Below are 27,180 nucleotides of genomic sequence, written 5' to 3'. Positions count from 1 at the left end.
TTGTATTCATTTTGAATTTTTTATTTATTTGTTTATTTATTATGTATACAATATTTTGTCTGCGTGTATGCCTGAAGGCTAGAAGAGGGCACCAGACCTCATTGCAGATGGTTGTGAGCCACCATGTGGTTGCTGGGAATTGAACTCAGGACCTTTGGAAGAGCAAGGCAATGCTCTTAACCACTGAGCTATCTCTCCAGCCCCTCATTTTGAATTTTTATAATAATGTTTTTATATATAATTTAACGTAGCAACTGAAGGTGTTTTCTCTGCATCCTTCATTTTTATGTTTAAGATATCATGTTCAGTATATTACAAAATATAAATACGGTAGAGCTCTTGGGTATTGCTTGTGATAAGTTTGAGAGACTTTTATTAGGATTAGTTAAGAGCACAGTGTTAGGGCTGGTCAGGACCACCCTCTTCATTCCCTTGAGGAGGCTGTTTTACCAAAACCAAGTTCTGATTCTAGGTAGAGGGCTATAAAATATTCCTAACTTACATACTATTTTGTTTAAGATGACTAATTCCTTGACATAAACTAGAATAGGGAAAATTTAACATGTCATGAACTCACTCCAAACCAATCCATTTAATCTTGGGTTGAATAGGGTGTTGGGAGATTATAATTTGACACTAAGTTAGAAAGTTCTTTTTTTTTTTTTTTTTTGTTTTTTCGAGACAGGGTTTCTCTGTGGTTTTGGAGCCTGTCCTGGAACTAGCTCTTGTAGACCAGGCTGGTCTCGAACTCACAGAGATCCGCCTGCCTCTGCCTCCCAAGTGCTGGGATTAAAGGCGTGCGCCACCACTGCCCGGCAAGAAAGTTCTACCAATAGGGAAAATAGAGAAGAAAATTCAATTTGGAGTCCCCCCAGTAATGGATACAAACAACCATCAGTTGCCTACAGTGCAGTGATTGACATGTATGCCAGAGTTTAGGCTACTTTCTAGATATCACTCCTCATTACATCTTTGTATCAAACCAGGAATAGTGGCACATGTCTATAATCCCAACTCTTAGGAGGCCGAGGATGGAGGATCAAGAATTTGAGGGCATCTTTTTAATATATTTTTATTTTTCCATTAAAAATTTCCACTTCCTCCCCTCCTCCCATTCCCCTCCCATTCCCCCACTCACCCACCTCCCTCACCCTCCAGTCTTAAGTGAGGGTAGGGTACTCTGCCCTGTGGGAAGTCCAAAGCCCTCCCCCCATTTGAGGGCATCTTGAACCACATAGTGAGATTGTGTCTCAAAAAACAAAACAAAACAAAACAGCCTAAACCAATCAACCAACTAGCTAACCAATCAGCAAAGAATAACAATAAAGCACCTTATAGCATTTCTTTGGGTTTAGGAATATCCTTAACAGTAAACTTAGCTTTAGAGATGGGTTTTACATGCCTGATGTGTCTGTATAGTAGGAAATGATGATCCATATTAGTATATTATTGGAGCAATCAAATAGTTCAAGGAGGAAAGAGCTGTGGGACCTTCTACCTCATATCAAGACTCAGGAGTCTCAAGTTTCATGTTGTATTCATGTGCCCACTCACTCAGTGTGTTTCCTTATATCTTCTTGAGGACTGATAATATAATAACCAAATTGATCAACTCAATTCACATGAAACCTATACTACAGATGGGAACATGGACATTTTGAGCACTAACAGGGTTCTGGTGCTATAATATCAAGGGAAGGTGCAGTGGCTCAGATGCAAAGTCACTTGACACCAAGGGTGATCACAAGTTCAATCCCTAGGACCCACATTGTATATAGGTGGGGGAAAACTAAGGATTGGGTGAGAACCAGCTAGGACACACCTTTACGTATGAATTATTTGTTCTTAGTTTGCATTTCTAATTGTATGTTGTGGTTGCAATGGTTTTTGAAACATTTCATACATGTTTAGTTAGGGTTTCTGGTGCTGTGATAAAATACCATGACCAAAAGTAACTTGGGGAGAAAAGGGTTTATTTCATTTTTCAATTCCATACCACATATCATCACTGAGATAAATCAATACAGGAACCCGAAGGCAGGAGCTGATGCAGAGGCCAGGGAGGGGTGGTACTTATTGGCTTTTTTCTCATGTTTTTTCAGCCTGCTTTTTTTTTTTTAACAGAACCCAGGACTGCCAGTCTAGGAATGACACTGCCCACAGTGGGATGGGCCCTCTACATCTCTTATCATCCAAGAAAATGCACTGTAGGCTTTCCTACAAGCCAATATTGTGGGAACATTTTCTCAACTGAGGTTCCCTCTTTCAGAATGACCCTAACTTGTATCAAGCTGACATAATTCTAGCTAGGACAGTATATGTCTACTTATTGGTATTGTTCAGTACTTATTTTGAATGGAATTCTTGCAGACAAAGGAAAGAAGAAAGGAATAATGATAGATTAGCAAGGGAAGGTTCAGTAGGTTAAAAACACTTGCTGTATATGTCTAACAATCTGTGTTCAATTGTTGGAACCCACAAAAAGCTTATGTATTTAGGAACATATATGTATATACATATATGTATGGCAACAATTAATGAAAAAAAGAGGCCATGAATTTGAAAGAGAGCAAGGAGGGATGTGAGTGTTTGAAGGGAGGAAGGGGGAGATATAATTGTATTATATCAGAAAACAAAAGAAATAATGTTTTAAAATAATTGGAAGGAGAAAACTGCACAAAGGTGTCCTCTGACCTCATATGAGTGACGTGACATGTGTGCACACATGGACACACAATACAAAAGTTGAATTGAGGGTGGAGCTGGAGATAAGGCTCAGTGTAGCCAGTCCTTCTTTGGATTGCTAGTTAACAAATAACAACATGGAGACTTATTATTAATTATGAAAGCTTCACCTTACCTTAGGCATTTTTCTAACTAGCTCTTATAACTTAAATTATCCTGCTTTTACTAATCTATGCTTTGCCAGGTGGCTTTTACCTCTCTTCCAATCTGTATGTCTGATTTGTTCCATGTCTTCCTGGTGTTTCTTATGCACAGAGATTCACCTCAAACTTTTCTCTTTGTCCAGAAGTCCCGCCTACTCTCTCCTGCCTAGCTATTGAGCTCTTTTTAAAACCAATTACAGTGAAACATCTTTACACAGTGTAAACAAATACGCTGCAACAGCTTGGTTGTTTAGGACACTTGTTGCTCTTCCAGAGGACTTGTGTTCCATTCCCGGCACCCACAGACATCTGTAACTCCAGTCCCTAGGGATCTGACACTAGCTACATACATGGTGCACAAACATATATGCACAAATATACTCGTACACATAAAATAAATAAATAAAATTAGAAAAAATGCTAAAGACAAAAGTAGTAAGGAAATATTCCCACGGTCAACATGTTTTTTTTTTTCTAGGAAAGACCAGAGTGTTTAAAAGTATAGCTTGCAGTAAATAAACTTTAAACTTAAAGTTTAATAGAGACAGAGAATTTGTCTATAGTAGAATCTTAGACATTTCATCTCACCATGCCCCTTTAGGATGTTTTGCCAGACTGGGTGACACTACCCCTTCATTCCTGCAATGATGCCTTCCTTCCCCCAGGGGGCAGCATAGAGCTCATACGGACCCAGGTCCAGGAGTTGCCTTCAGTTCCCGCAAAGAAATTGCATTCCTTTGTTCCTCTTCAAGGGAATGTTGGACTCTCCATCTTTTCTTGTATTCCCCACTTGGTGATCTGTTGGTCCCCTCTTTATCCCTCTTCCTGCTGAGCCAGTCTTCAACCAAAAGCCATACTAGAGTCATCAGGATTATGCATGTTAGACCAATCCGGATGAGATTTTGGGCTGTATGATCCCAGAAGGCAAAGTCTGGAGTCAGAAGACAGGGTCACTGCTGGCAGAGGCTACACCCACCCCATCCTCCCTCTTCTTCTTTGACATTCCTGTTTTCCCATAGATTTCACATAGATTCTGTGCCTTTCTTCAGAATCTATGCTTCTAGATGTTCACTTACCCTTCTGTAATCCTGATTCTTCTTCGGCTGAAAGGTTGTACTCCCAATAATCTGAGGATAAGGAAAAGAAGAAGGGATGAATGAACAATGGTGTTGGATCTTTCCTTTGAAACATTTCTTTTTCTGTATAGGCCCCATGGCATCTCATGGCTTTGCAACGTTGGTTCCCACCTAGAAATCCAAGTCCTCAGAGCTTCATCTGGAAATAGAGCAGACTAGTAAAGGAATGGATGTACTTAAGTATGGGTTGACACAGAGTACTAATGTATGGTCATGCTAGACAGAAACTCTGTGGAAGCCTCATTTTCATCATTCATTCAATATAATTTCCTTCTCACATGAAGACAAATTCACACATGACATTTTTTTTTCACCATCTGAAGTGAGCTCCACCCCATCCCCATCATCACTCCTATGATGATCTGTTTTAAATGTCAATTTGCCACAATCTAGAACTGTCTGAAAAGATAGCTGAAGTGAGGATTTATTTAGATCAGGTTGGCCTGTGGGCATGTCTCTGTAGTATTGTTTTTATTAATAATCCATGGTGAAGACCCAGTCTATTGTGAACGTCACCATTCCCTGGGCAGGGTTGTATGAGTGACATAGGATAGGAGAATGCTGGCTGAAAGCTGAAACAGGTAGCATGGAGGAATTAGTTTCTTTCTGTGCTTCGTTGTGGATGTAATGCAGGTAGCTGCCTGAGTTCTTGCCGTGACTTTCTCTCAGAGATGACCAAATAAATCTTTTCTTTTTCAGAGTTGCTTTTAACCAGGGTGTCTTATCACAGCAACAGAAATGAATTTTCCACCAGAGAAGAAGGTAACTAAAATAGAGACCTGTAGTTGCTCAAGCAGCAGGGAATAAAAGAGACTGCGGAATTCTCAGCCCTAAATGAGCTTTATCACATCCCTTCTCCCACGGATTAGGGATTATTGTGGAAGAGAGGGTGGAAAGACTGTAAGAGCCATAGGTAGTGGATGATTACAAGGAAATAGTGTCTTCTGATCACATAGGGCAGCTGCACATGCAAACTCATGGTATTATGTTAGCATTTATACAGCCTGTGCAAGCTCAAGTTAGACCAAATCCCAACATGGAAAGAGGAGATAGGTGTGAAGTCTCACCCCTGGAGGGGGAGCCATTAGCATTTGATAGCTGCTAAGCAAGGGAAGAGTAGGTTTCTTTAGGGTTTTTGTTCCCTGGTGGACTGACCATACTCTTGTGGAAGGCTACACACGCAAGATATTGATGAGTTTGAAAAAAAGTGAAGGTACAAAAGTTGGGTAGGGAGGGGGTGAATCTGGTAGGAGTTGAGTATGATCAAAATATCACATGAAATTCTCAAAGAATTAATACAAATTTAAAAACTGAGATGAAACTAGCCCACACAACTGTTTTTGACCCCAGTGCCTCACAGGAGTTCTGCATCATCTATATGTCTTCCACATGGTTATGCATCTCTCTCCCTCTGTACCTCCAAGTAGTTTCCCTGTGGCTTTTATCTCAGATGATTCCCACTCTGGGAAACCATCTTTCATATTGTTGCCTTCCTCCCTGATCAATTTCATGCATTATCTTTTCCTATATCACTGCTTCCCTCTTTATGTGCTAGAGAACACATTTATTTATTTATTTTTCTGACTTGTCTCTTGGTTTGCTTCTTATTGCTACAATATAAGTTTCACAAAGGTAAGGATGTTTGGCTGACTGACTCTCAGCAGCTGCTAGTTGGGGGATATACATTAAATGGGTGTTATGAGTAAATACCTCATTTTAGTGTCATTAGAAAGGTTTGATCTTTTCCATGTTGTGTGTGTGTGTGTGTGTGTGTGAGTGAGTGTGTGTGAGTGAGTAGGCCAGAGGTCAACATTGGATACCTTTTTCAAATCCTCTCCATCTTAGTTTTTGAGACAGGGTCTTTCAATAAACCTTGAAATCACGGATTCAACTAGACTGGCTTGACACTGAACCCCAGGGATTCCCCCCTCCATAACATCAGGATTACAGATGTAGGGTACCATGCCTGGATTTTACATGGGTGCTGTAAATCCAACTTGGGTTCTCAGACTAAGTACTTTACCAATAGCTAATTCTCCAGCTCTTTTCTGGTGAATTTGGAAGTGACTCACCAAGAGAAGTAGGGTCTGTGGGTGCAAGGCTGGTGTTATCAATATCTCCTAGAAATGGAAAACAATTTTAAAAAGTGAGAATTTTATGTCTCCTCCTATATCCTTTATTCCTTCACCTTTCTCTGCCTCTCTGGGGTTCCCGATTGGCCAGCTGTATCTCTAAAAAGCTGATGGAGGTGGGTCTTATATCTATCTGTTGCCTTCATTGGTTAATTAATAAAGAAAACTGCTTGGCCTGATAGGACAGGAAATTAGGTAGGCGGAGTAGACAGAACAGAATGCTGGGAGAAAGAAGCAGATTCAAGCAGTCGCCATGATTCTCCCACCCGACACAGACACAGGTTAAGAATTTTTTCTGGTAAGCCACACCTTGTGGTGTTACACAGATTATTAGAAATGGGTTAGATCAATATGTAAGAGCTAGCCAATAAGAGGTTAAAACTAATGGGCCAAGCAGTGTTTAAAAGAATACAGTTTCCGTGTAATTATTTCAGGTAAAGCTAGCTGGGAGTTGGGTGGCAGGAAGCCCGCAGCTCCACACAACAAAAAGCAAAGAACGCTTTGTTATCTTTTTAATCTCTGTCAAGGGTATCCCCTAGGGCTGGTTAAGACACAGGTGGGAGTGTCCTTACCTGGGATGAGTAGTGTCACAGGTTTACTGGGGAAAGACCACACATGGTCATTGTAAGAGCCAAAACATCTGTATGTCCCTCTGTGGGCTCTGGTCATAGGGCCCATGGGGAACTCTGCTTTGATGTTCCCAAGTCTGTGCTGGACATGGTTGGATCTTCCCTCTTTGAGCAGAAAGAATTTGCTTGTCCCAGTCTCCAGATGACAGAAGAAGGTCACATTCTCTCCCAAGGTTACTTCAGGTCCTGGATGAACCCGGAGGTTGGGCGTGTCATACAGACCTGTGCGGGGAAGCAGGGATGGTATATACAGCATATTATCATATGCCAATTCCTCAATCCACTGCTTTCCTTTCCCTATGACCATGTATCACTCTTTGGAATCGTGCTCATTCTGCTTCCTAAACTTGTGGTCGTCACAGATAGAGCCATTATCCTTTGGGACTAAGGCCTAGTTTCTGCATCTCTCTTTCCCCATGGCTTTGAGTTTGGCTCTCAGAATCCAAACCACTACCACACCAGAAGCCTGAAGGTGCTCTACCCCTATCCAGAACTCAGGGATAGGATAGCCTTTTATGCTTTAAAAATTGTTAATTTTTAAGATTATAGTATAATTACACCATCTCTTCTCCCCCATTCTCTCTCCAAAACCTCCTGCATACCCCTCCTTGCTCTCTTCAAATTTGTGGTAGCCCTTTTTCATTAACTGTTGTCATATACATATATGTATACACAAATATATGTGTGTATATGATTATACATTTTCCTAAATATGTGAGTACAACCTGTTTAGCCTGTATACGGTTACTTGTTTGTTTGTTGGTATGTTTTCAGAGTTGAACATTGGGTATGGGCTAACCGATTGGTGCGCTCTTTGCTGGATAAGACCGTTTCCTGCTGACAGCATTCCTTAGTTGCCTTTAGTTCTGTGTGTAGGGTTGAGGCCTCCTGGGCTATATACTGCCCTAAAGAAATCTTTTTTGGAGGTTGAGGGGAGAGATCTGGGGGAGTAACTCAGCTGATAAAGACCTGAGTTTGATCCTTGGATCTGGGTTTGATCTCTAGTATCTACATAGAAATCCAGGCATGGTGGTACATGCCTGTGATCCCACTGATGGACAGGTAGAGACTGGCAGATTTGTTGGTCAGTTGGCCTAGTATATGTACTTGGTCAGTCCCAGATTCCAACAAGAGACTGTCTAAAATCTAAGGTAAACAGTTCCTGGAAAATGATGTCTGAGGCTATCCTCTGGTGTACACATGTATACACACACACACATACACACACACACACTTCCCTGTGCACCCATGAACTTGCACACACTTGTTCAGAGCCATTAAGCATATGACACTGCTATTAGTATCCTTTGCCTCAAGAACTTTTTCTTCTCAAAACCAGAAACTTTTCAACTATTTTAAACAACCCTCTTTCTGGCTTCCCAAGATCTGGCAATCACCTTTCTACATTTTTTTTGTCTCTATGAATTCAATCATTCCAGGTAACTTGGTTAAGTGCAATCAGACAGTATTTGTCCTCCTGTGACTGGCTTGTCTCCATTTATGTAATGTCCTTGGGGTTCAGCCACGTGTTCCAGAATTTTCTTCCTTTGAAAGGTAGAGAAATATTCTACGGTATGAATATAGCACATTTCATTCATCCATTTATTCACCAAGAGACACTGGTGTTATTGTTTCCTTTTTAGCTATTGGTATATTTAGTTATTTATTTAATCTATTTTTTCTCTGTGTGATTGTATGTGCTATGTGTTGTGTATGCTCCTGTGTGTATATAAGTGTGTGTACCTGTAAGCTCATGTGTGGAGGCCGGAGGTGGGTGCTTGCTCTATCCTTCATCTTACTGCCTTAGGACAGGGTCTCACTAAATCCACAGCTAGGCTGGTGGCTATCAAGCCCCAGCAATCAGGTGTTGTTCCCTGCCTAGTTCTGGTGTTGCAGACATACCTGACATTTTACATGGATTTGGCGACTGAATTGAGCTTCTTATACTTGAACAACAAGCTCTATTATTCATGAGCCATCTAACTAGCCACCTTTTGGCTGTTGTGACCAATGCTCCCATGAGCATGTATGTGAGAGCTATCTGTGTTTTAAAAGGCCTCTAGGTGTTTTTCAAGCTAGGTTAAATTTGAGAGCCATGTGCATGTCTACATTTTCTGATAAACTTCATTATGTGCCAACCTCTTCTTGCCCAGCTTTGATTCTCCTGTCCATCAGTTCTTATACATACCCTGGCACACAATGGTCTACTATAGACACCTTGTTCAGATATCATGACCTAAGATCCCTTTGATGCCAGGAGAGAAAGCTGACCCCGAAGTTTAACCCTGCAGAAAGTTGCTATGATTAGACACATCGCCTGACTTCCAGTCAAAATAAGCAGTGTCAGAGTGAGGCATAAAGAGTTTTCGGTGAGTGGGACTCTGAAACACAGCCCGCTACTACACAGAGAGGACCAAGAGGTGAGTGTCCAGCCACTAGGCAGGACACCCCACTCTGTAGGCCCTCCATACTGGGGCAAAACCTGGGCTCCTCCCCCACCTGCCTCAGCTTTTCTAGTCAGCCAGCAGGAGAGTTTCCTGCATGAAGGCTGCTCCAATACTCCCATCCCATTTATTATACCCTGCAAGCTATAAGTCTCACCCTGTCCCCAAACTTTCCTATCCCCCACCCCCTGCAAGCTCAGTGGAACACTGAAACACAGCCTGATACTGCACACAGAGGACCAAGAGGTGAGTGACCAGCCACCTGGAAGGACATCTCACTCTCAAGGCCCTCCATACTGGGGCAAAACCTGGGCCCCTCCCCCACCTGCCTCTGCTTTTCTAGCCAGCCAGCAGGAGAGTTTCCTTCAGGTAGGCTGTTCCAATTCCTCCATCCCATCCATTGGACCCTGAAAGCTCCAAGTCTCACTTGGCCTCTATACCTTCCAAAACGGCCCCATCCCGCAACCTTGGAGGAATGCTGAAACACAAGTTGCAACTACACAAAGATGATCAAGAGAGAGGACCAAGAGACAAGCTCTGAAGCACAAGCTGTGACTACATAGAGTGGACCAAGAGAGTGAACCAGGAGAGAAGATCAAGGGAGCAGGCCAAGAGAGAGGGCCGAGAGAGACCTCAGTGGCTCCCTGAGACACAGAGAGTGACAGTACAGAGAAGACTAAGAGCAGTTCCCAAGACACAGACAGCCATTGCAAGGATTGGACCAAGACACAAAGATACTGCCAGCATCAATTGAAGGAAGAGATGGACAGGCACCAATGCAAGAATTCATCCAACAACCTAAAAAGCAGCATGGTAATACCAGAACCCAGTGATCATACAACAGGAAGACTTGATCATCCTAACCAAGAAAGAGAATAAAATGATTTTAAACGTAACTTTATGAAGATCATTGAGACCTTTAAAGAGGAAATAAAAAACTCCTTTAAAGAAATGGAGGAAAAGACAAACAAAAATTGGAAGAAATTAATAAATCTCTCAAAGAAACCCAAGAAAACCAAGAAAAATTCAAACAGGTGAAGCAAACTGTTCAAGACTTGAAGAATGAAATAGAGTCAATAAAGAAAACATAAAGCAAGGGAATTTTGGACATAAAAAATCTGGGTAAATGAATGGGAACTATAGAGGCAAGCATAAATAAATAACAGAATACAAAAGATGGAAGAGAGAATCTCAGATGTTGAAGATACTATAGAGGAAATAGATTCATCAGTAAAAGAAAACATTAAATTGAGTAAATTCTCAACACAAAACATCCAGGAACTCTGGGACACCATAAAAAGACCTATGCTAAGAATAATAGGGGTAGAAGGAGAAAAACTCCATCTCAAAGGCACAGAAAATATATTCAATGAAATCATAAAAGAAAACTTTCCTAACCTAAAGAAGGATATCCCTATGAAGGTACAAGAAACTTACAAAACACAAAATAGACTGGATCAAAAAAAGGCTTCTCACCATATAAAAATAAAAATGCAAAACATGAAAAATAAGAAAGAATATTAAAATGTGCAAAGAAAAACAGTCAATTACATATAAAGGTAGACCTATCAGAATTATACCCAGCTTCTCAATGGAAACCATGAAAGCCAGAAGATCCTGGACAGACGTGTTGCAGAAATTATAGACCATGGATGCAAGCCCAGACTACTATACCCAGCATAGCTTTTAATCACAATTTATGGGAAAAACAAGATATTCCATGACAAAAACAGATTTAAACAATACCTATCCACAAATCCAGACCTACAGAAAGTACTAGAAGGAAAAGCCCAACCCAAGGAAGCTAACTTCACCTACAAAAACACAGCCAACAGATAATCCCCCACCATAAAGTCCCAAAGAAGGGAAACACATGACTACTACCACTGAAAAATAACAGGAATTAATAATCACTGGTATTAATATCTCTTAATATCAATAGACTCAATTCACTTATAAAAAGACACAGGCTAATAGAATGGATATGAAAACAGAATCCATCCTTCTGCTGTTTACAGGAAACACACCTCAACCTCAAAGACAAACAATACCTTAGACAGAGTAAAGGGTTGGGAAAAGATTTTCCAATCAAATGGACTTAAGAAACAAGCGTATGTAGCTATCCTAACATCTAACAAAATAGATTTCAAATTAAAATCAACCAAAAGGGATGGAGAAGGATACTTTATAGTCATAACAGGAACAATCCATCAAGATGAAGTCTCAATCCTGAACATCTATGACCCAAAGATAAGACCACTCACATATGTAAAAGAAACATTACTAAAGCTGAAATCAACATCAAACCACACATACTAATAGTAGGAGACTTAAACACCTTTCAAGCCAACTCTCCCCAATGGACAGGTCAACCAGACAGAAACTTAACAGAGAAATAAAAGAACTAACAGATATCATGAATTAAATGGATTTAACACATCTACAAATCATTCCACACAAACACAAAAGAATACTCATTCTTCTCAGTACCTCATAGAACCTTCTTTAAAATTGACCACATACTTGAAACAAAGTAAACCTCCACAGATACAAAAAACTGGAGTAACCCCTTGTATCTTTTTGGATCACCATGGCTTAAAATTAGAATTCAACAGCAACACTAACTTCCAAGAGCCCACAAACTCACAGAAATTAAACAGTGCTCTATTGAACCACCTCTGGGTCAAGGAAGAAATAAAGAAATAAATTAAAGACTTCCTAGAATTTAACAAAAATGAAGACACAACATACCCAAACCTATGGGACACTATGAAAGTAGTGCTAAGAGGAAAGTTCATAGCACTAAGTGCCCACATAAAGAAAATGGAGAAAGCTCACATTAGTGACTTAACAGCACATCTGAACGCTCTAGAACAAATAAAACAAACTCACCCAGGAGGAGTAGAAGATAGGAAATAACCAAATTGGGGACTGAAATCAATAAAATAGAAACAAAGAAAACAATACAAAGAATCAATGAAACAATGGGTTGAATCTTTGAGAAAATCAACAAGGTAGTCAAACCCTTAATCAAAATAATCAAAAGAGAGAGAACATCCAAATTAACAAAATCAGAAATGAAAAGGGGACATACCAATAGACACTGAGGAAATTCAGAGAACTATTAGGTCATACTACATCAACCTGTACTCCACAAAATTGCAAAATGTTAAAAAAATTGGACAATTTTCTGGATAGGTATCACATTCCAAAATTAAATCAAGACCAAGTAGATAATTTAAATAGACCTAAACCTGCATGGAAATAGAAGCAATCATCAAAAACTCCCCCCCCAAAAAAAAGCCCAAGGCCCAATGGTTTCAGTGCAGAATTCTACCAGAATATCAAAGAAGAGCTAATACCTATACTCCTCAAACTGTTCCACATAATACAAACAGAAGGAGCAATGCCAAACTCTTTTTATGAGGCTACAGTTACCCTGATACTAAAACCACACAAAGACTCAACCAAGAAAGAGAATTAGACCAATCTCACTCATAAACATAGATGCAAAAATACTCAATAAACTACTGGAAAACCGAATCCAAGAAAACCTCAAAATATTGTCCAACATGATGAAGTCGGCTTCATTCCAGAGGTGTAGGGATGGCTCAACATATGAAAATCTATCAGTGTAATCCATCATATAAACAAACTGAAAGATAAATACCATTTGATCATCTCATTAGATGCTGAAAAAGCACTTGACAAAATCTAACACCCTTCATGATAAAGGTCTTGGAGAGATCAGGGAAACAATCAACATATCTAAACATAATGAAAGCAATACACAGCAAGCCAACAATCAACCTCAAATTAAATTGAGAGAAACTCAAAGCTATTCCACTAAAATCAGGAGCAAGACAAGGCTCTGCACTCTCTCCATATCTATTCAGCATGGTTCTTGAAGTTCTGACTAGATCAATAACACATCAAAAGGAGGTCATAGGGATTAAATTTAGAAAGGAAGAAATCAAACTTTTGTTATTTGCAGATGATATGTTAGTATACATAAGAGACCCCAAAAACTCTCCTAGGGAATTCCTACAGCTGATAAATACCTTCAGTAATGTGGGAGGATACAAGATCAACTGAAAAAAAAAATCAGTAATCCTCCTATATACAAATGATAAAGAAGCCGAGAAAGAAATCAAAGAAACATCACCCTTAGTGTGCCCAACCAGCAGCTGGCCAGACCCCCCCAGAAAGGGAGCTCAGCTTGCCCCCCAAGCATCCCTTTCCATCTGCAGGGTCATAGGATCCCCCAACTCAGCCTGCTTCTGGGCTGAGGGTATGGGGACAAAGTGGTGAGGGCAACTGCTACAGGAGTTTCTTTGTCCCACTGAGCTGCACCCAGCAAGTGCACTGCACCTGCACTCTTGTCTGCGAGATCCCTGGCCAGCAAGTGGCCCAGATCCTGTACCAGAAGACCCGTTCTTCTGGAGGGCATTTGAAGGAAGAGATGGGCAAGTGCCAATGCAAGAATTCCTCCAACAATCTGAAAAGCAACATGATAACACCAGAATTCAGCAAACATACAACAGGAAGACTTGAATACCCTAATCCAGAAGACGTACAAGAAATAGACTTAAACGTAACATTATGAAAGTGATAGAGTCCCTTCAACAGGATGTGAAAACTACCTTAAAGAAATGGATGAGAAGAATAACAAAAAGTTTGAAGAAATGAAAAAAATCCCTCAAAGATACCGTAGGAAACCAACCAAAAAGCAATCAAACAGGTAATGGAAACAGTTTAAGACTTGAAAACTGAAATGGAGGTAATGAAGAAAACACAAACCAAGTAATGGCCGGATATGGAAAATCTGGGTAAACGAACAGGGACTACAGAGACAAGTATAACCAACAGAATACAAGAAATAGAAGAAAGAATCTCAGACACTGAAGATACTATAGAGGAAATAAACTCATTGATCAAAGAAAACAGCAAATTCAACAAATTCTTAACACAAAACATCCAGGATATCTTGGATACCATGAAAAGACCAAACTTAAGAATATTAGGGGTAGAAGGAGAAGAATTACAGCTCAAAGGCACAGAAAATATATTCAACAAAATTATAGAAGAAAACTTTCCCAACCTAAAGAAGGATATTCCTATGAAGGTACAAGAAGCATACAAAACACCAAATAGACTGGATAAAAAAAAATCCCCTCACCATATAATAATCAAAACACAAAACATACAGAATAAAGAAAGAATATTAAGAGCTGCAAAGGAAAAAAGTTAAGTAACATATAAAGGGAAACCTATCAGAATGACACCTGACTTCTCTATGGAAACCATGAAAGCCAGAAGGTCCTGAATAGATATGCTGCAGAAACTAAGAGAACATGGATGTAAGCCCAGACTACTATACTCAGCCAAGCTTTCTTTCACCATCAATGGAGAAAACAAGATACTCCAGGATAAAAACAAATTTAAACAATATGTAGCCACAAACCCAGCCTTACAGAAAGTAATAGAAAGAAAATCATAACCCAAGGAACCCAACAACACCCACAATAACTTAGACATCTAACAACCCTCCACAAGCACAAGCAAAAGAAGGGAAACACACAAACTCTACCACCAAATAATAACTGGAGTTAACAACCACTGGTCATTAATATCACTTAATATAAATGGTCTCAGTTCACCTATAAAAAGACACAGGTTAAGAGAATGGATGTGAAAGGAGGATCCAACATTCTGATGTTTACAAGAAACACACCACAACCATAAAGACAGATATTTACTCAGAGTAAAGGGTTGGGAAAAGGTTTTTCAATCAAACGGACCCAGGAAACAAGCAGGTGTGACTGTACTAATACCTAAGAAAATTGACTTCATACTAAAATCAATCAGAAGAGATGGAGATGGACACTTTATACTTATAACAGGAACAATTCATAAGGATGAAGTCTCAACCCTGAATATGTATGCCCCTAATATAAAAGCACCCACTTATGTAAAAGAAACATTGCTTGAACTCAAAGCACACATCAAGCCCCATACACTAATAGTAGGGGACTTCAACACTCCTCTCTCACCAGTGGACAGGTCAATCAGACAGAAACCTAACAGAGAAATAAGAGAACTAATGGAGTTAATAAATCAAATGGACTTAACAGACATCTACAGAACATTCCACCCAAATAGGAAAGAATATACCTTCTTCTTAGTATCTCATGGAATCTTCTTAAAAATTAATCACATACTCGGGAACAAAGCAAAAAAATTAGTAACCACCTGTGTCTTATTGAATCACCATGGAATAAAGTTAGAATTTAACAAAAATTACCCCCATAAAGCCTACAAGCTCATGGAAACTGAACAGTCAACTGCCGAACCACCCCTGCGTCAGGGAAAAAAAATAAAGAAATTAAAGTCTTGAATTCAACAAACATAAAGACACTACATACCCAAACCTGTGGGACACTATGAAAACAGTGCTAAGAGGAAAGTTCATAGCACTAAGTGCCCACGTTAAAAAAACGGAGAAGCTCACATTAGAAACTTAAAAGCACACCTGAAAGCTCTAGAAAAAAAAGAAGCAGACTCACCCAGGAAGAGTAGAAGACTGGAAATAATCAAACTGAGGGCTGAAATCAACATTATAGAAACACAGAAAACAGTCTAAAGAATCAATGAAACAAAGAGCTGGTTCTTGGAGAAAATCAACAAGATTGACAAGCCCCGATCCAAACTAATCAAAAGGCAGAGAGAGAACATGCAAAATAACAAGATCAGAAATGAAAAGGTGGACATAACAACAGACACTGAGGAGATTCAGAGAATCATTAGGCATTACTACAAAGGCCTATATTCCACAAAGTTGGAAAATGTAAAAAAAAAGGGATTTGTTTTTAGATAAATACAATATACTAAAATTAAATCAAGACCAGGTGAACAATTTAAATAAACCTACAAGTCGTGAGGAAATAGAAGCTTTCATCAAAAACCTCCCAACCAAAAAAATCCCAGGACCAGATGGTTTTAATGCAGAATTTTACCAGAAATTCCAAAAAGAGCTGATACCTATACTCCTTAAGGAGTTTCACATAATAGAAACAGAAGAGTCATTGCCAAACTCTTTTTATGAAGCTACAGTTACCCTGATACCAAAACCACACAAAGACTCAACCAAGAAAGAGAAATACAGTCCAATCTCACTCATGAACATTGACGCGAAAATGCTCAATAAAATACTGGCAAACCGAATCCAAGAACATATCAAAAAAATAATCCATTACGATCAAGTGGCTTCATCCCAGAGATGCAGAGCAGAGATGTTGACCAATGGAATCGAATTGACGACCTGGATATTAACCCACAAACCTATGTGATGGAGGTGGGTTTTGTATTAATCTGTTGCTTTCATTGGTTAATTAATAAAGAAACTGCCTAGGCCCATTTGATAGACCAACCCTTAGGTGGGTGGAGTAAACAGAACAGAATGCTGGGAGAAAGAAGCCGATTCAGGGAGTCGCCATGATTCTCCCACCAGACACAGACGCAGGTTAAGATTTCCCTGGTAAGCTACCACCTCGTGGTGCTACACAGAATATTAGAAATGGGTTAGATCAATATGTAAGAGCTAGCCAATAAGAGGCTGGCTGAAACTAATGGGCCAGGCAGTGTTCAAAAGAATACAGTTTCCGTGTAATTATTTCGGGTAAAGCTAGTTGGGTGGCCGGTAGCTGAGCGGTGGGACGCAGCCCCACCGTTCATATTATAACACCTATGAACACCTGATTTTTGACAAAGGAGCTGAAAGTACACAATGGAAAAAAGAAAGCATCTTCAAGAAATGGTGCTGGAAGAACTGACTGTCAACCTGTAGAAGAATGAAAATATATCCATATATATCACCATGCACAAAACTCACATACAAATGGATTAAAAACCTCAATATCAGTCTGAACACACTGAACCCGATAGAAGAGAAAGTGGGAAGTAGGCTGCAACACATGAGCACAGGAAACTACCGCCTACATATACCCCCAGCAGCACAGAAAACAAGAACAACAGTGAATAAATGGGATCTCCTGAAACTGAGAAGCTTTTGTAAAGCAAAGGACATTGTCATTAAGACAAAAAGGCATCCTACTGAATGGGAGAAGATCTTCACCAACCTCACATCAGACAAAAGTCTGATCTCCAAAATATATAAAGAACTTGAGAAACTGGATATGAAAATTCTAATGAACCCGGACTCTCTGAGCATGGCGGTCAATGAAGGCTGATGAGAAGCCAAGGACAATGGCACTAGGTTTCGATCCTAATGCATGAACTGGCTTTGTGGGAGCTTAGCCTGTTTGGACGCTCACCTTTCTGGACGTAGATAGAAGGACCTTGGTCTTCCCGCAGGGCACGGAATTTGGACTGCTCTTCAGTATCGAGAGGGAGGGGGAATGGAGTTGGGGGAGGAGAAAAGGAGTGGGGATAGGGGGAGGGAAGTGGGGGGAGGGGGCAATATTTGGGAGGAGGGGAGGGAAATGGGAAACGGGGAGCAGGTGGAAATTTTAATTAAAAAAGAAATAAATAAAAAATATAAAAGAAAAAAGAAAAAAAATAAAAAATAGGGTACTGAACTGAAAAGAAAATTCTCAGCAGATGAAGTTCAAATGGCCAAAAGACACTTAAGGTCATGTTCAACCTCCTTAGCGATCAGGGAAATGCAGGTCAATACAACTTTGTGATACCATCTCACTTGTAAGAATGGCTAAAATAAAAAACACCAATGATAGCCTATGCTAGACAGGATGTTGAGTAATTGGAACACTCATCCATTGCTGGTTGGAATACAAACTTGTGCAACCACCTTGGAAATCAGTGTGGCGGTTTCTTTGGAAATTGGTAGTCAACCTACCTCAGGATCCAGCAATACCACTCTTGGGAATATATCCAAGAGATGCCCAATCATACTACAAAAGCATTTGTTTAACTATGTTAATAGCAGCATTATTTGTAATAGCCAGAACCTGGAATCAACCTAGTTGCACCTCAGTGGAAGAATGGATAAAGAAAGTGTGGAATATATATACATTAGAGTACTACTCAGCGGTAAAAAACAATGACATCTTGAATTTTGCATGCAAATGTATGGTAATATAATACACTATCCTGAGTGAGATAACCCAGACCCAAAAACATGAATATGCTAGGTACTCACTCATTAGTGGACTTTAGCCATAAACAAAAGACATTAAGCCTATAGTTTGCAAGCCTAGAGAAGCCAAATAACAAGATGAACCCAACGAAAAACATCTATAGATCCTCCTGAAAATTTGAAGCAAACAAGATTGCTGGGCAAATGTTGGGAGCATGGGGCTGGGTGTAGGGGTGGGGGTTGGGCTGGGGAAAGGGGAGATGGGGAGAGAGAAGGGAGAAAGGAAAGATTGGAGAGAGCTTGGGGGAGTGGGAGGGTGGAGATGGAGGTAGGGCAGTTATAGGAGCAGGGAAGAAGATATCTACATTAAGGGAGCCATCTTAGGGTTGGCAAGAGACTTGGTTCTAGAGGGGATCCCAGGCATCCACCAGGATGTCCCTACCTAGGTCCTTGGGCAGCAGAGCAGAGGGTCCTGAACTGGTCTTGCCCCACTATCACACTGATGATTATCTTGAATATCACCATAGAATCTTTGTTGGCGTTGGATGGAGATAGAGACAGAGACCCCCATCAGTGCAAGGGACTGAGCTCCCAAGGTCCAATTGAAGGGCAGAAGGAGGGAGAAGATGAGCAAGGAAGTCAGAACTGCAAGGGGTTTGTCTACCCACTGAGACAGTGTGCTTGTTTTAATGGCAGCTCACCAAATCCAGCTGTACTGGTACTGAACAAATATGTGATCAAACCGGACTCTCTGAATGTGGCTGACAATGGGCCTGACAGAGAAGCCATTGATAAAGGCACTGGGACTTGTTTCTACTGCATGTATTGGCTTTTTGGGACCCTAGTCTATTTGGATGCAAAGCTTCCTAGGCCTGGATGTAGCTTGGACTTCCCAGAGGGCAGGATTCCCTGCCCTCTCTCAAGGAGGGAAGTGGAGGTAGGAGGGTGAGTGGGAGAGTGGGAGGGGAATGGGAGGAGGGGAGGAAGTGTAAATTTTTGAATGGGAAAAAACAAAAAAAGGAACATCACCCTTCACAATAGTCACAAATAACATAAAATATCTTTGGGTAATACTAACCAAAGGCGTGAAAGACCTGTTGACAAGAACTTTAAGTCTTTAAAAAGAGAAATTTAAGAAGATACCAGAAAAGGGAAAGATCTCTTATGCTCTTGGATAGGTAGGTCAACATAATAAAAATGGCAGTCCTACCAAAAGCAATCTATAGATTCAATGCATGGAAAAACAAAAAACCCAGGATAGCCTAAACAATCCTGTACAATAAAGGAACTTTTGAAGGCATCACCATCCCTGACATCAAATTCTATTATAGATCTACAGTAATGAAAACAGCTTGGTATTGGCATAAAAAAAGAGGGGATGACCAGTGGAATCAAATCAAACCTCAGATATTAATCCACACACCCATGAATACCTGATTTTTGACAAAGAAGCTAAAATTATACAATGAAAAATTAAAAGCATCTTCAACAAATGGTGCTGGCATAACTGGATGTCAACCTGTAGAAGAATGAAAATAGATCCATATCTATCACCATGCACAAAACTCAAGTCCAAATGGATTAATGACCTAAATATAAATCTGACCACACTGAACTTGATAGAAGAGGAAATGGGAAGTAGTCTTCAATGCATGGGCACAGGAGACCACTTCCTATATATAACCCCAGTAGTGCAGACACTGAGAGCAACAATAAATAAATGGAACCTCCTGAAACTGAAAAGCTTTTGTAAAACAAAAGACACAGTCAATAAGACAAAAAGGCAGCCTACTGAGTGGGAAAAGATCTTCACCAACCCCACATCAGACAGAGGATTGGTCTAGATAGTATATAAAGAATTCAAGAAATTAGACATCAAAATTCTAAATAACTCAATTAAAAAGTGGGGTACTGAACTAAACAGAGAAATCTCAGCAGAAGAATCTCAAATGGCTGAAAGACACTTAAGGAAATGTTCAACATCCTTAGCTATCATGGAAATGCAAATCAAAACAACTCTGAGATATCACCTTAATCTTACACCAGTGAGAATGGCTAAGATCAAAAACATCAATGATAGCTTATGCTGGAGAGAATGTGGAGTAAGGGGAATACTCCTCTATTGCTGGTGGGAATGCAAACTTGTACAATCACTCTGGAAATCAGTATGGCGGTTTCTCAAAAAATTGGAAATCAGCCTACCTCAAGACCCAGCAATAGCACTTGTGAGTATGTACCCAAAAGATGCTCAATCATACTACAAGGACACTTGTTCAAATATGTTCAGAGCAGTATTATTTGTAATCTCTAGAATCTGGAAACAACCTATATGCCACTCAACCAAAGAATGGATAAAGAAAATGTGGCATATTTACATGTCAGAGTACTACTCAGCAGTATAAAACAATGACATCTTGAAATTTGCATGCAAATAGATGGAACTAGAAAAAAAAATCATGCGTGAGGTAACCCAGACCCAGAAAGTTGAACACGGTATGTTCTCACTCATAAGTGGATACTAGCTGTAAAGGTTATTGAGCTTAGAGAAGGTAACTAACACAGTGAACCCTAAGAGAAACATATATAGATTTGCCTGGGAAGGGGAAACAGGAAAGATTACCTGATAAAATTGGGAGTATGGGGTTGGGGGAAGTAGGGAGGATGGAAGGGGAAGATGACAGAAGAAGGGGAGGGAGGAGAAGAACTTGAGGGAATGGGATAGTCAAGATGGAGGAAGGAAAGAGACAAGAGCAAGGAAAGAGGTATCTTGATTGAGGGAACCATTATGGGGCTAGCAAGAAACCTGGCTCTAGAGAAATAACCAGGAATCCTCAAGGATGACCCCATCTAAGACTCTAAGCAATAGGGGAGTGGATGCCCGAACTGGCCTTGCCCTGTAGTCAGACTGATGAATATCTTAAATATCACCACAGAACTTTTATCCAGCAACTGATGGCTACAGAGGCAGAGACCTGCATCAGAGCATTGGACTGAGCTTCCAACGTTCAGTTGAAGAGTGGGAAGTGTGAGAATATGAGCAAAGAGGTCAAGCTCATGATGGAGGAGCCCACTGAAACAGTTTGCCTGAGCTAATGGGAGCTCACCAACTCTAGCCATACAGGGAAGGAAACAGCATAGGACCAAACTAGTCCCTTTGATTGTGGTTGACAGTTGCGTGGCTGGGGCAGACTGAGGGGCTACTGGCAGTGGCACCAGTATTTATTTATCCATACTGCTTGTACCGGTTTTTTTGGAACCTATTTTCTTTGGATGTATGCCTTGCCCAACCTAAATATGGTAGGGAGGGCCTTGGACCTCCTCCAAACAATGTGCCTTACCCTCTCTGAGGAGTGGATGGGGGGGTGTGGTGGCAGATAGGTAGAGGGAATTGGAGGATGGGAGGGAGTGTGAACTGGGATTGGCAAGTAAAATGAAAAAAATATAGTTTGTTTTCTTTTTAAAAAATAAAAAAATTAATAAAAAAGAATGGCAAGGGGAAATAAAAGAGTTTTCAGTATTTATGAACACTGGCACTCTCCATGATTCATATCAAGCTGACTCTACATCTAATAACAAGGCACTCACCAGTAACTATTAGATTCAGGCCTTTGCTGCTCTTTGATTGACGCTCCCCACTCTGATAGCAGCAGGTGTATTTCCCTGCGGTATGTGAGGTCATTTGTGGAATGGTGAAGTTGACTTTATTCTTTGCTGTACTTGGCTTAGGTCTCTCCAAGGCTGAAAAGCTTCCTTCAAAGTACAGTTGATAATGGGTAGCAGCTTGAGCTCCCTTGCACCAGATGGTCACAGCATTTCCATTTGTGACCCTGGTACTGGGTTCGGCCCAGATGATAGGTTTCGGGAGACTCTCTGAAAAGGAACCAGGGGCATGAGTCCCAGATGAGCCACTACTTATCTTCCCCACTTTCCCCCAGCCACCAGATTGTGGCCATCATAGTGAGGCAGAATGCTCGCCTGTCTCTGGATGCTCTCAGATGGACCTTTGAAATGAAAGCATGAGACCAATCCTGAGGCACTCAAGGAAGCACTTACGTTTCTCTGTGTTGATCCTCTGGCTCAGACATAGCCCTAGAAAACAACAATAATGATACAATGTCTCCCCGACTCCTGCTCTGGTTCCATCCCCCTTTCCTGAAGGACTCACCCAGGCTGAGCAGGGCAGTGAGTATCCGCAGCATTCCACTGGCAAGACCAGTGCTGACCTGTGTGTGGACTGAGTCCAGTGGCTGAGGGCGATGCACAGGATGTGGTGGGTGAGCCCCAACACCACTCATCATGGGACTTTCACACATTTTTTAAACAGAAAGATTCACAGCTTTTCCCTCACCACTAACCTTGGGCTTCAAGGCAGAGATGTTCACACAACACGTTTAACCACATTTTGAATCTAAAAGTTTCCCTTGACCGTCATCTGCCCAGTCTGAAATACATTTCTGGGTCAACCTATAAATTTATCTGGGAAAGTCATGGGGGAGATTTACAGAGCAAAAAGTCCGAGTATTTCCTAAAATGGGGATTTTAACCTTTGTATTCCTGTGTGTAACATGCATGTGTTTGAATTTCATCATTGGTTTAATCAGAAAGCAACACTAATGCAATATTAAAATATTTGTTATTTTATTCAAGGAAAATGCTATTATTATATTTTATTTTCAGGTGCATGTGTGTGGCATGCATGTGTAAGTGTATGTGTGTTTGCATATGTATAGACACATCGGTGTGCACGTGTGCATGTGGAGGCCTGCAGTTGATGTCCTGGATCAACTTTGATTTCTCTACCACTTTATTCACTGAGTCAGAGGCTCTCAATCAAACTCAGAGCTCACCAATATGATGAATCTCCCTAGACAATGTGTTCTGGAGATCCCTTGTCTGCATTCTCAGGCTGGAATTACAAGTGGGCTTTGATGTCCATCTGATATTTTATGTGGGTGTTAGGGAGCTGGACTCAAGTCTTCATTCTAGCGTTGTAAGCATTTTAATCACTGAGCTATCTCTACAACCCTTACTAGGTTTCTGTGTGTGTGTGCACAAATCCACATATTTTTGTATACAACAACCCTCCAGAGCCAGAAATTTGCAAAGTAGATTAGGTCAGCTGATATATAAGTCCTAGGTACCACATGTCTTGCCTTCCTAGCACAGCAATCATAAGCATGTGTTGTTACACTTGGCTTTTATGTTTTAAAGATTTCATTTTTAATTTTGTGTGTTTGTGTGTGGGTATGTGCACATGAGTGTAGTGCTGGTAGAGGCCAGAAGAGGGAATAAGGTTCCCTAGAGCTGGAATTACAGGTGATTGTGAGCCTCCTCATGTGGGTGATCTTAATTGCTGAGCCATCTTCCCAGCTTCTGCCTGGCTCTATTATCTATGTGGCTTTTGGGGATTGAACTGAGGTCTTCATACTTATGAGACAAGCATTTTACTGGCCTGTTGTCAGATGTTTTGCTCTTTCTTTCTCCTCCATTATTGTTGGGTTTTCTGGTTTATTATGTTGGACACCATGGATTCCTTCCTCTCTTGTATATCTCTTCTTCTCATGAAATTTGTTATTCCCCATACCCTTGTTACTGAGAGCATCTTTCTTTCTCCTATGTTGTCGTCATCATTATCCATGCCTTTGCAATGCTTAAGCATGCACGGGCAGCTCATTTACGGTGGTTCTACAGTTATTCCTAGCCTGGGCAGTCCTAGCTGCTTGTATTATTGTCATACCCAAGGTTCCACAGTCTTCCTTTATGCTGTCTATCCAGAGTTGTTTTTTTTTTTGGGGGGGGCTTCCTCTTTCCCTTATCCTGTGCACTCCTCCAAGCAGGTATCTGCCATCATTTATTCTCATAACATGGCCAAAGTATCTCATGCGCCGTTGCTGTATCCAGTAGTTGACTTCCTTCTGTAGATGGAGATGTGTCTTAATGTTATCATTGTGTAGCCTATCTCTTCTTGTGATACCTAGAATCCTCCTGAGACATGCCATCTCAAACACATTCAACTGCTGTTTTGAGAAGCATTTCACTATCGAGGTTTCAGAGTTGTAAAGAAGGCAGCTCAAGACTAGTGTCTCATAGAATTGTAATTTTGTTGTTGTCATTATGTCTTTTGTTGCTGACTAAACTTTTCCTAGTGCCTGGAATGCAGCCCTCACATCCCTCTTGATGTCCGAAATAAGTCCCTCCTTTGAATTGAGGTTTCCTCCCAGATAGACAAAGTTGACTGAGGTTATGATTCTTTATTACAATGTTAAAATCCTGTGTGCCCTTCACATGTGTTGTATCTCAGTCTTCTCGATGTTTACTTTTTTTTTTTTTTTTGGATTTTCGAGACAGGGTTTCTCCGTAGCTTTTTGGTTCCTGTCCTGGAACTAGCTCTTGTAGACCAGGCTGGCCTCGAACTCCCAGAGATCCACCTGCCTCTGCCTCCCGAGTGCTGGGATTAAAGGCGTGCGCCACCACTGCCCGGCCCTGATGTTTACTTTCATACCAAGGTTTTTCATTTACTTCCACCACTCTATTTACCGTGGCCTGTAGCTCATTTGGACTTTCAGCAAGTAGTGCGGTATCATCAGTGGAATGCAAGTTATTGATTTGCACAACTGTCTGCACGCCTATCTCCTCATCCTCCAGGGTTGTTGCTATTATTAATTCCAGGAATATATTAAAGAGGAGTGGTGAGAGGATACATCTCTGCAACACTCCTATGATTGGCTTAAACTGATTGCTTAGTTCTCCACAGATTTGACCAATGCAAAAATATGTTTATAGGCATTCTCTAGAGTTCTTATGATTTTTCTCTGGTTATCTGTAGAACCTCATTGTTTCCCAAAGCCCTTTCCCCCAAATGCTATCAAATGCCTTCCTGAAGTCAATGTAACAGGCATATGTCTTTCCCAGGTTCTTCGTATTTTTCTGCCAGTTGCCTCAAAGTGAAGATCTGATCAATTGTGCTCCTGTTAGTTCTAAATCCGCACTGGGCCTCTGCTAGGATTTTCTCTGTTCTGCCCTTGATCCTTTGCAGGATAATGGAGGAGAAGATCTTGCTGCTATGGCACAACAAACTAATGCTTCTGTAATTTGAGCAGTCAGCTTGTCCTTCTTGTGTGTGGGAATTATGACTGAGTGCTTCCATTCCATAGGAATTGGTTCATGTTCCCATATCTCCCTGAAGAGTCTGAGAAACACCTCAGCCTAGCTCTTGAGTCTATTGTAGCTGCCTCCAGCTCCTCCACTGTGATGCCATCCATTCCTGAGACTTTCCTGAATTTCGCTCTCTTGATAGCTTCCTCTATCTTGCTCCTGTCAATATTTAATATTTTTCATCATCTCTGGTGTTGGAGTGGCTGCCGATGTGTTTCTCATTGTAGTCTATGTTGGCAGCATTAGAGCCATTGTATAGGATGTCAAAGTATTGTCTCCATCTTTGCTTTACTTTCCCTGGTTCTGTTAATAAATGACCTTGCCGATCTTTAATCACCAAGTCTGAGGAGCATATCTGGCAGCTACTCATCTGATAACTTTGTAAATAAGATGTGTTTTATTATAGAGTCTAGCCTCTTCGACCTCTTTGCATAGACCTTGTATACACAGCTCTCTATCCTTCTTTGCTCTTCTTTTGATCTTCCTGCATAGTTGTGGTGTTTTGCTGCCTGTGGTTTGCCTCTCTGTTTGCTTTTTAGCTTCCTTCTTTCTTCTGCCAGATTGATCATCTTTGCAGAAAGTCATTCTACTGGTGTTGCCTTTTTCACATAACAAATGTCTCCTTTGAAGCCTCCCATATAGCTCTTTTGATTTTCTCCCATTTGCTTTCTATATCTGTAAAGGGTTGTTTAGTGATTTCCCTCATTTTTTTCTCAGTGGTTCTTTTATACTCTCTCCGTACAGCTTACTGTCTATCTCTGTCTTGCCTGGCATGCCTCTCCTGAGTTGAATGTTGGCTATAACAAGTTGGTGATCTGACCCTAAGTCAGCACTAGGAAATGATCAGCTGTTTTGGATACTAGATATGAGTTTCCTGATGACCAGGAAACCAAATGTAGTCAATTTGGCTGTATGTGCGTTTGTCAGGGGATTCCCATGTCCAGAATCTTGATGGTTTGACCTGCTTGAATTTTGTGTTGGATATGGACAAATCATTTGCATAGCAGAGGTCAAGCAGTTGGTCCCCTCTAACGTTCCGTTGTCCCAATTTATATGTTCTCATGACGCAATAGTCCGTTCTTTCTCTGGAACCCACTCTTGCACTGAAGTCACCCATAATGATTAGTATTTCATTCTTATTCTTATATGTCCTGATAACCTTGTGTTGAAGATCTGTGTAGAAACTGTTGATGTCTTCCTCTTCTGCTTCCACTGTGTGCGGGTACACCTATATGATAGTGACTGTATGTGTCATTGTCTGAAATCTGACTGGTAAAATTTGTTCATTTATAGGTCTGTACCCAAGTATGCATTTTTTTGGGTCAAACTGGATATCACTAAAGCTACACCTGCTGTGTGTTTTTCCTCTCCATCTTAGTTTTAATATTACATCCATTTACTATGAGTTTTTGTGTTCCTGTCCAATGTGTTTTGCCAGTTCAGTGGCTTCCCACCTGAGGTGACCGAGCTCAAGCCTGAGCAAGCTGGTTCTCCCAGCACTGTTTAGTGTTCACATTCCAGGCCCCTGTTGTAGTAACTCTTTTCAGCATAAGGAAGTGCCTTTCTTGTCCATTTCTATCAGCTCCCCTCCCTGCTTTCAGCTTTTTTTTCTGACTTAACTGCATTATTTTGCATTACACAGCAATAACACAGACAATGGGATTGATTTGTGCTGTCTTAT

At 40.7% G+C, this 27,180-nt stretch overlaps 1 protein-coding gene across 1 annotated transcript; it reads right to left on the bottom strand.

Moving 5' to 3' along the window:
* Window positions 1-3,485: 3,485 nt before the first annotated feature.
* Window positions 3,486-22,639, bottom strand: Ncr1 (natural cytotoxicity triggering receptor 1). The gene is made up of 7 exons (XM_057760401.1): window positions 22,510-22,639; window positions 22,398-22,433; window positions 21,930-22,214; window positions 6,729-7,007; window positions 6,097-6,144; window positions 3,965-4,015; window positions 3,486-3,819 (listed from the first exon to the last, which is right to left on the bottom strand). Exons 1-7 carry the CDS (start codon window positions 22,637-22,639, stop codon window positions 3,569-3,571), a joined length of 1,080 nt encoding a protein of 359 aa, XP_057616384.1. The 3' UTR covers window positions 3,486-3,568.
* Window positions 22,640-27,180: the final 4,541 nt, after the last annotated feature.

Source organism: Chionomys nivalis, chromosome 2 (genome assembly GCF_950005125.1).
Source record: "Chionomys nivalis chromosome 2, mChiNiv1.1, whole genome shotgun sequence".
Taxonomy (NCBI): domain Eukaryota; kingdom Metazoa; phylum Chordata; class Mammalia; order Rodentia; family Cricetidae; genus Chionomys; species Chionomys nivalis.
This window is presented reverse-complemented; position numbering and strand designations above follow the sequence as displayed.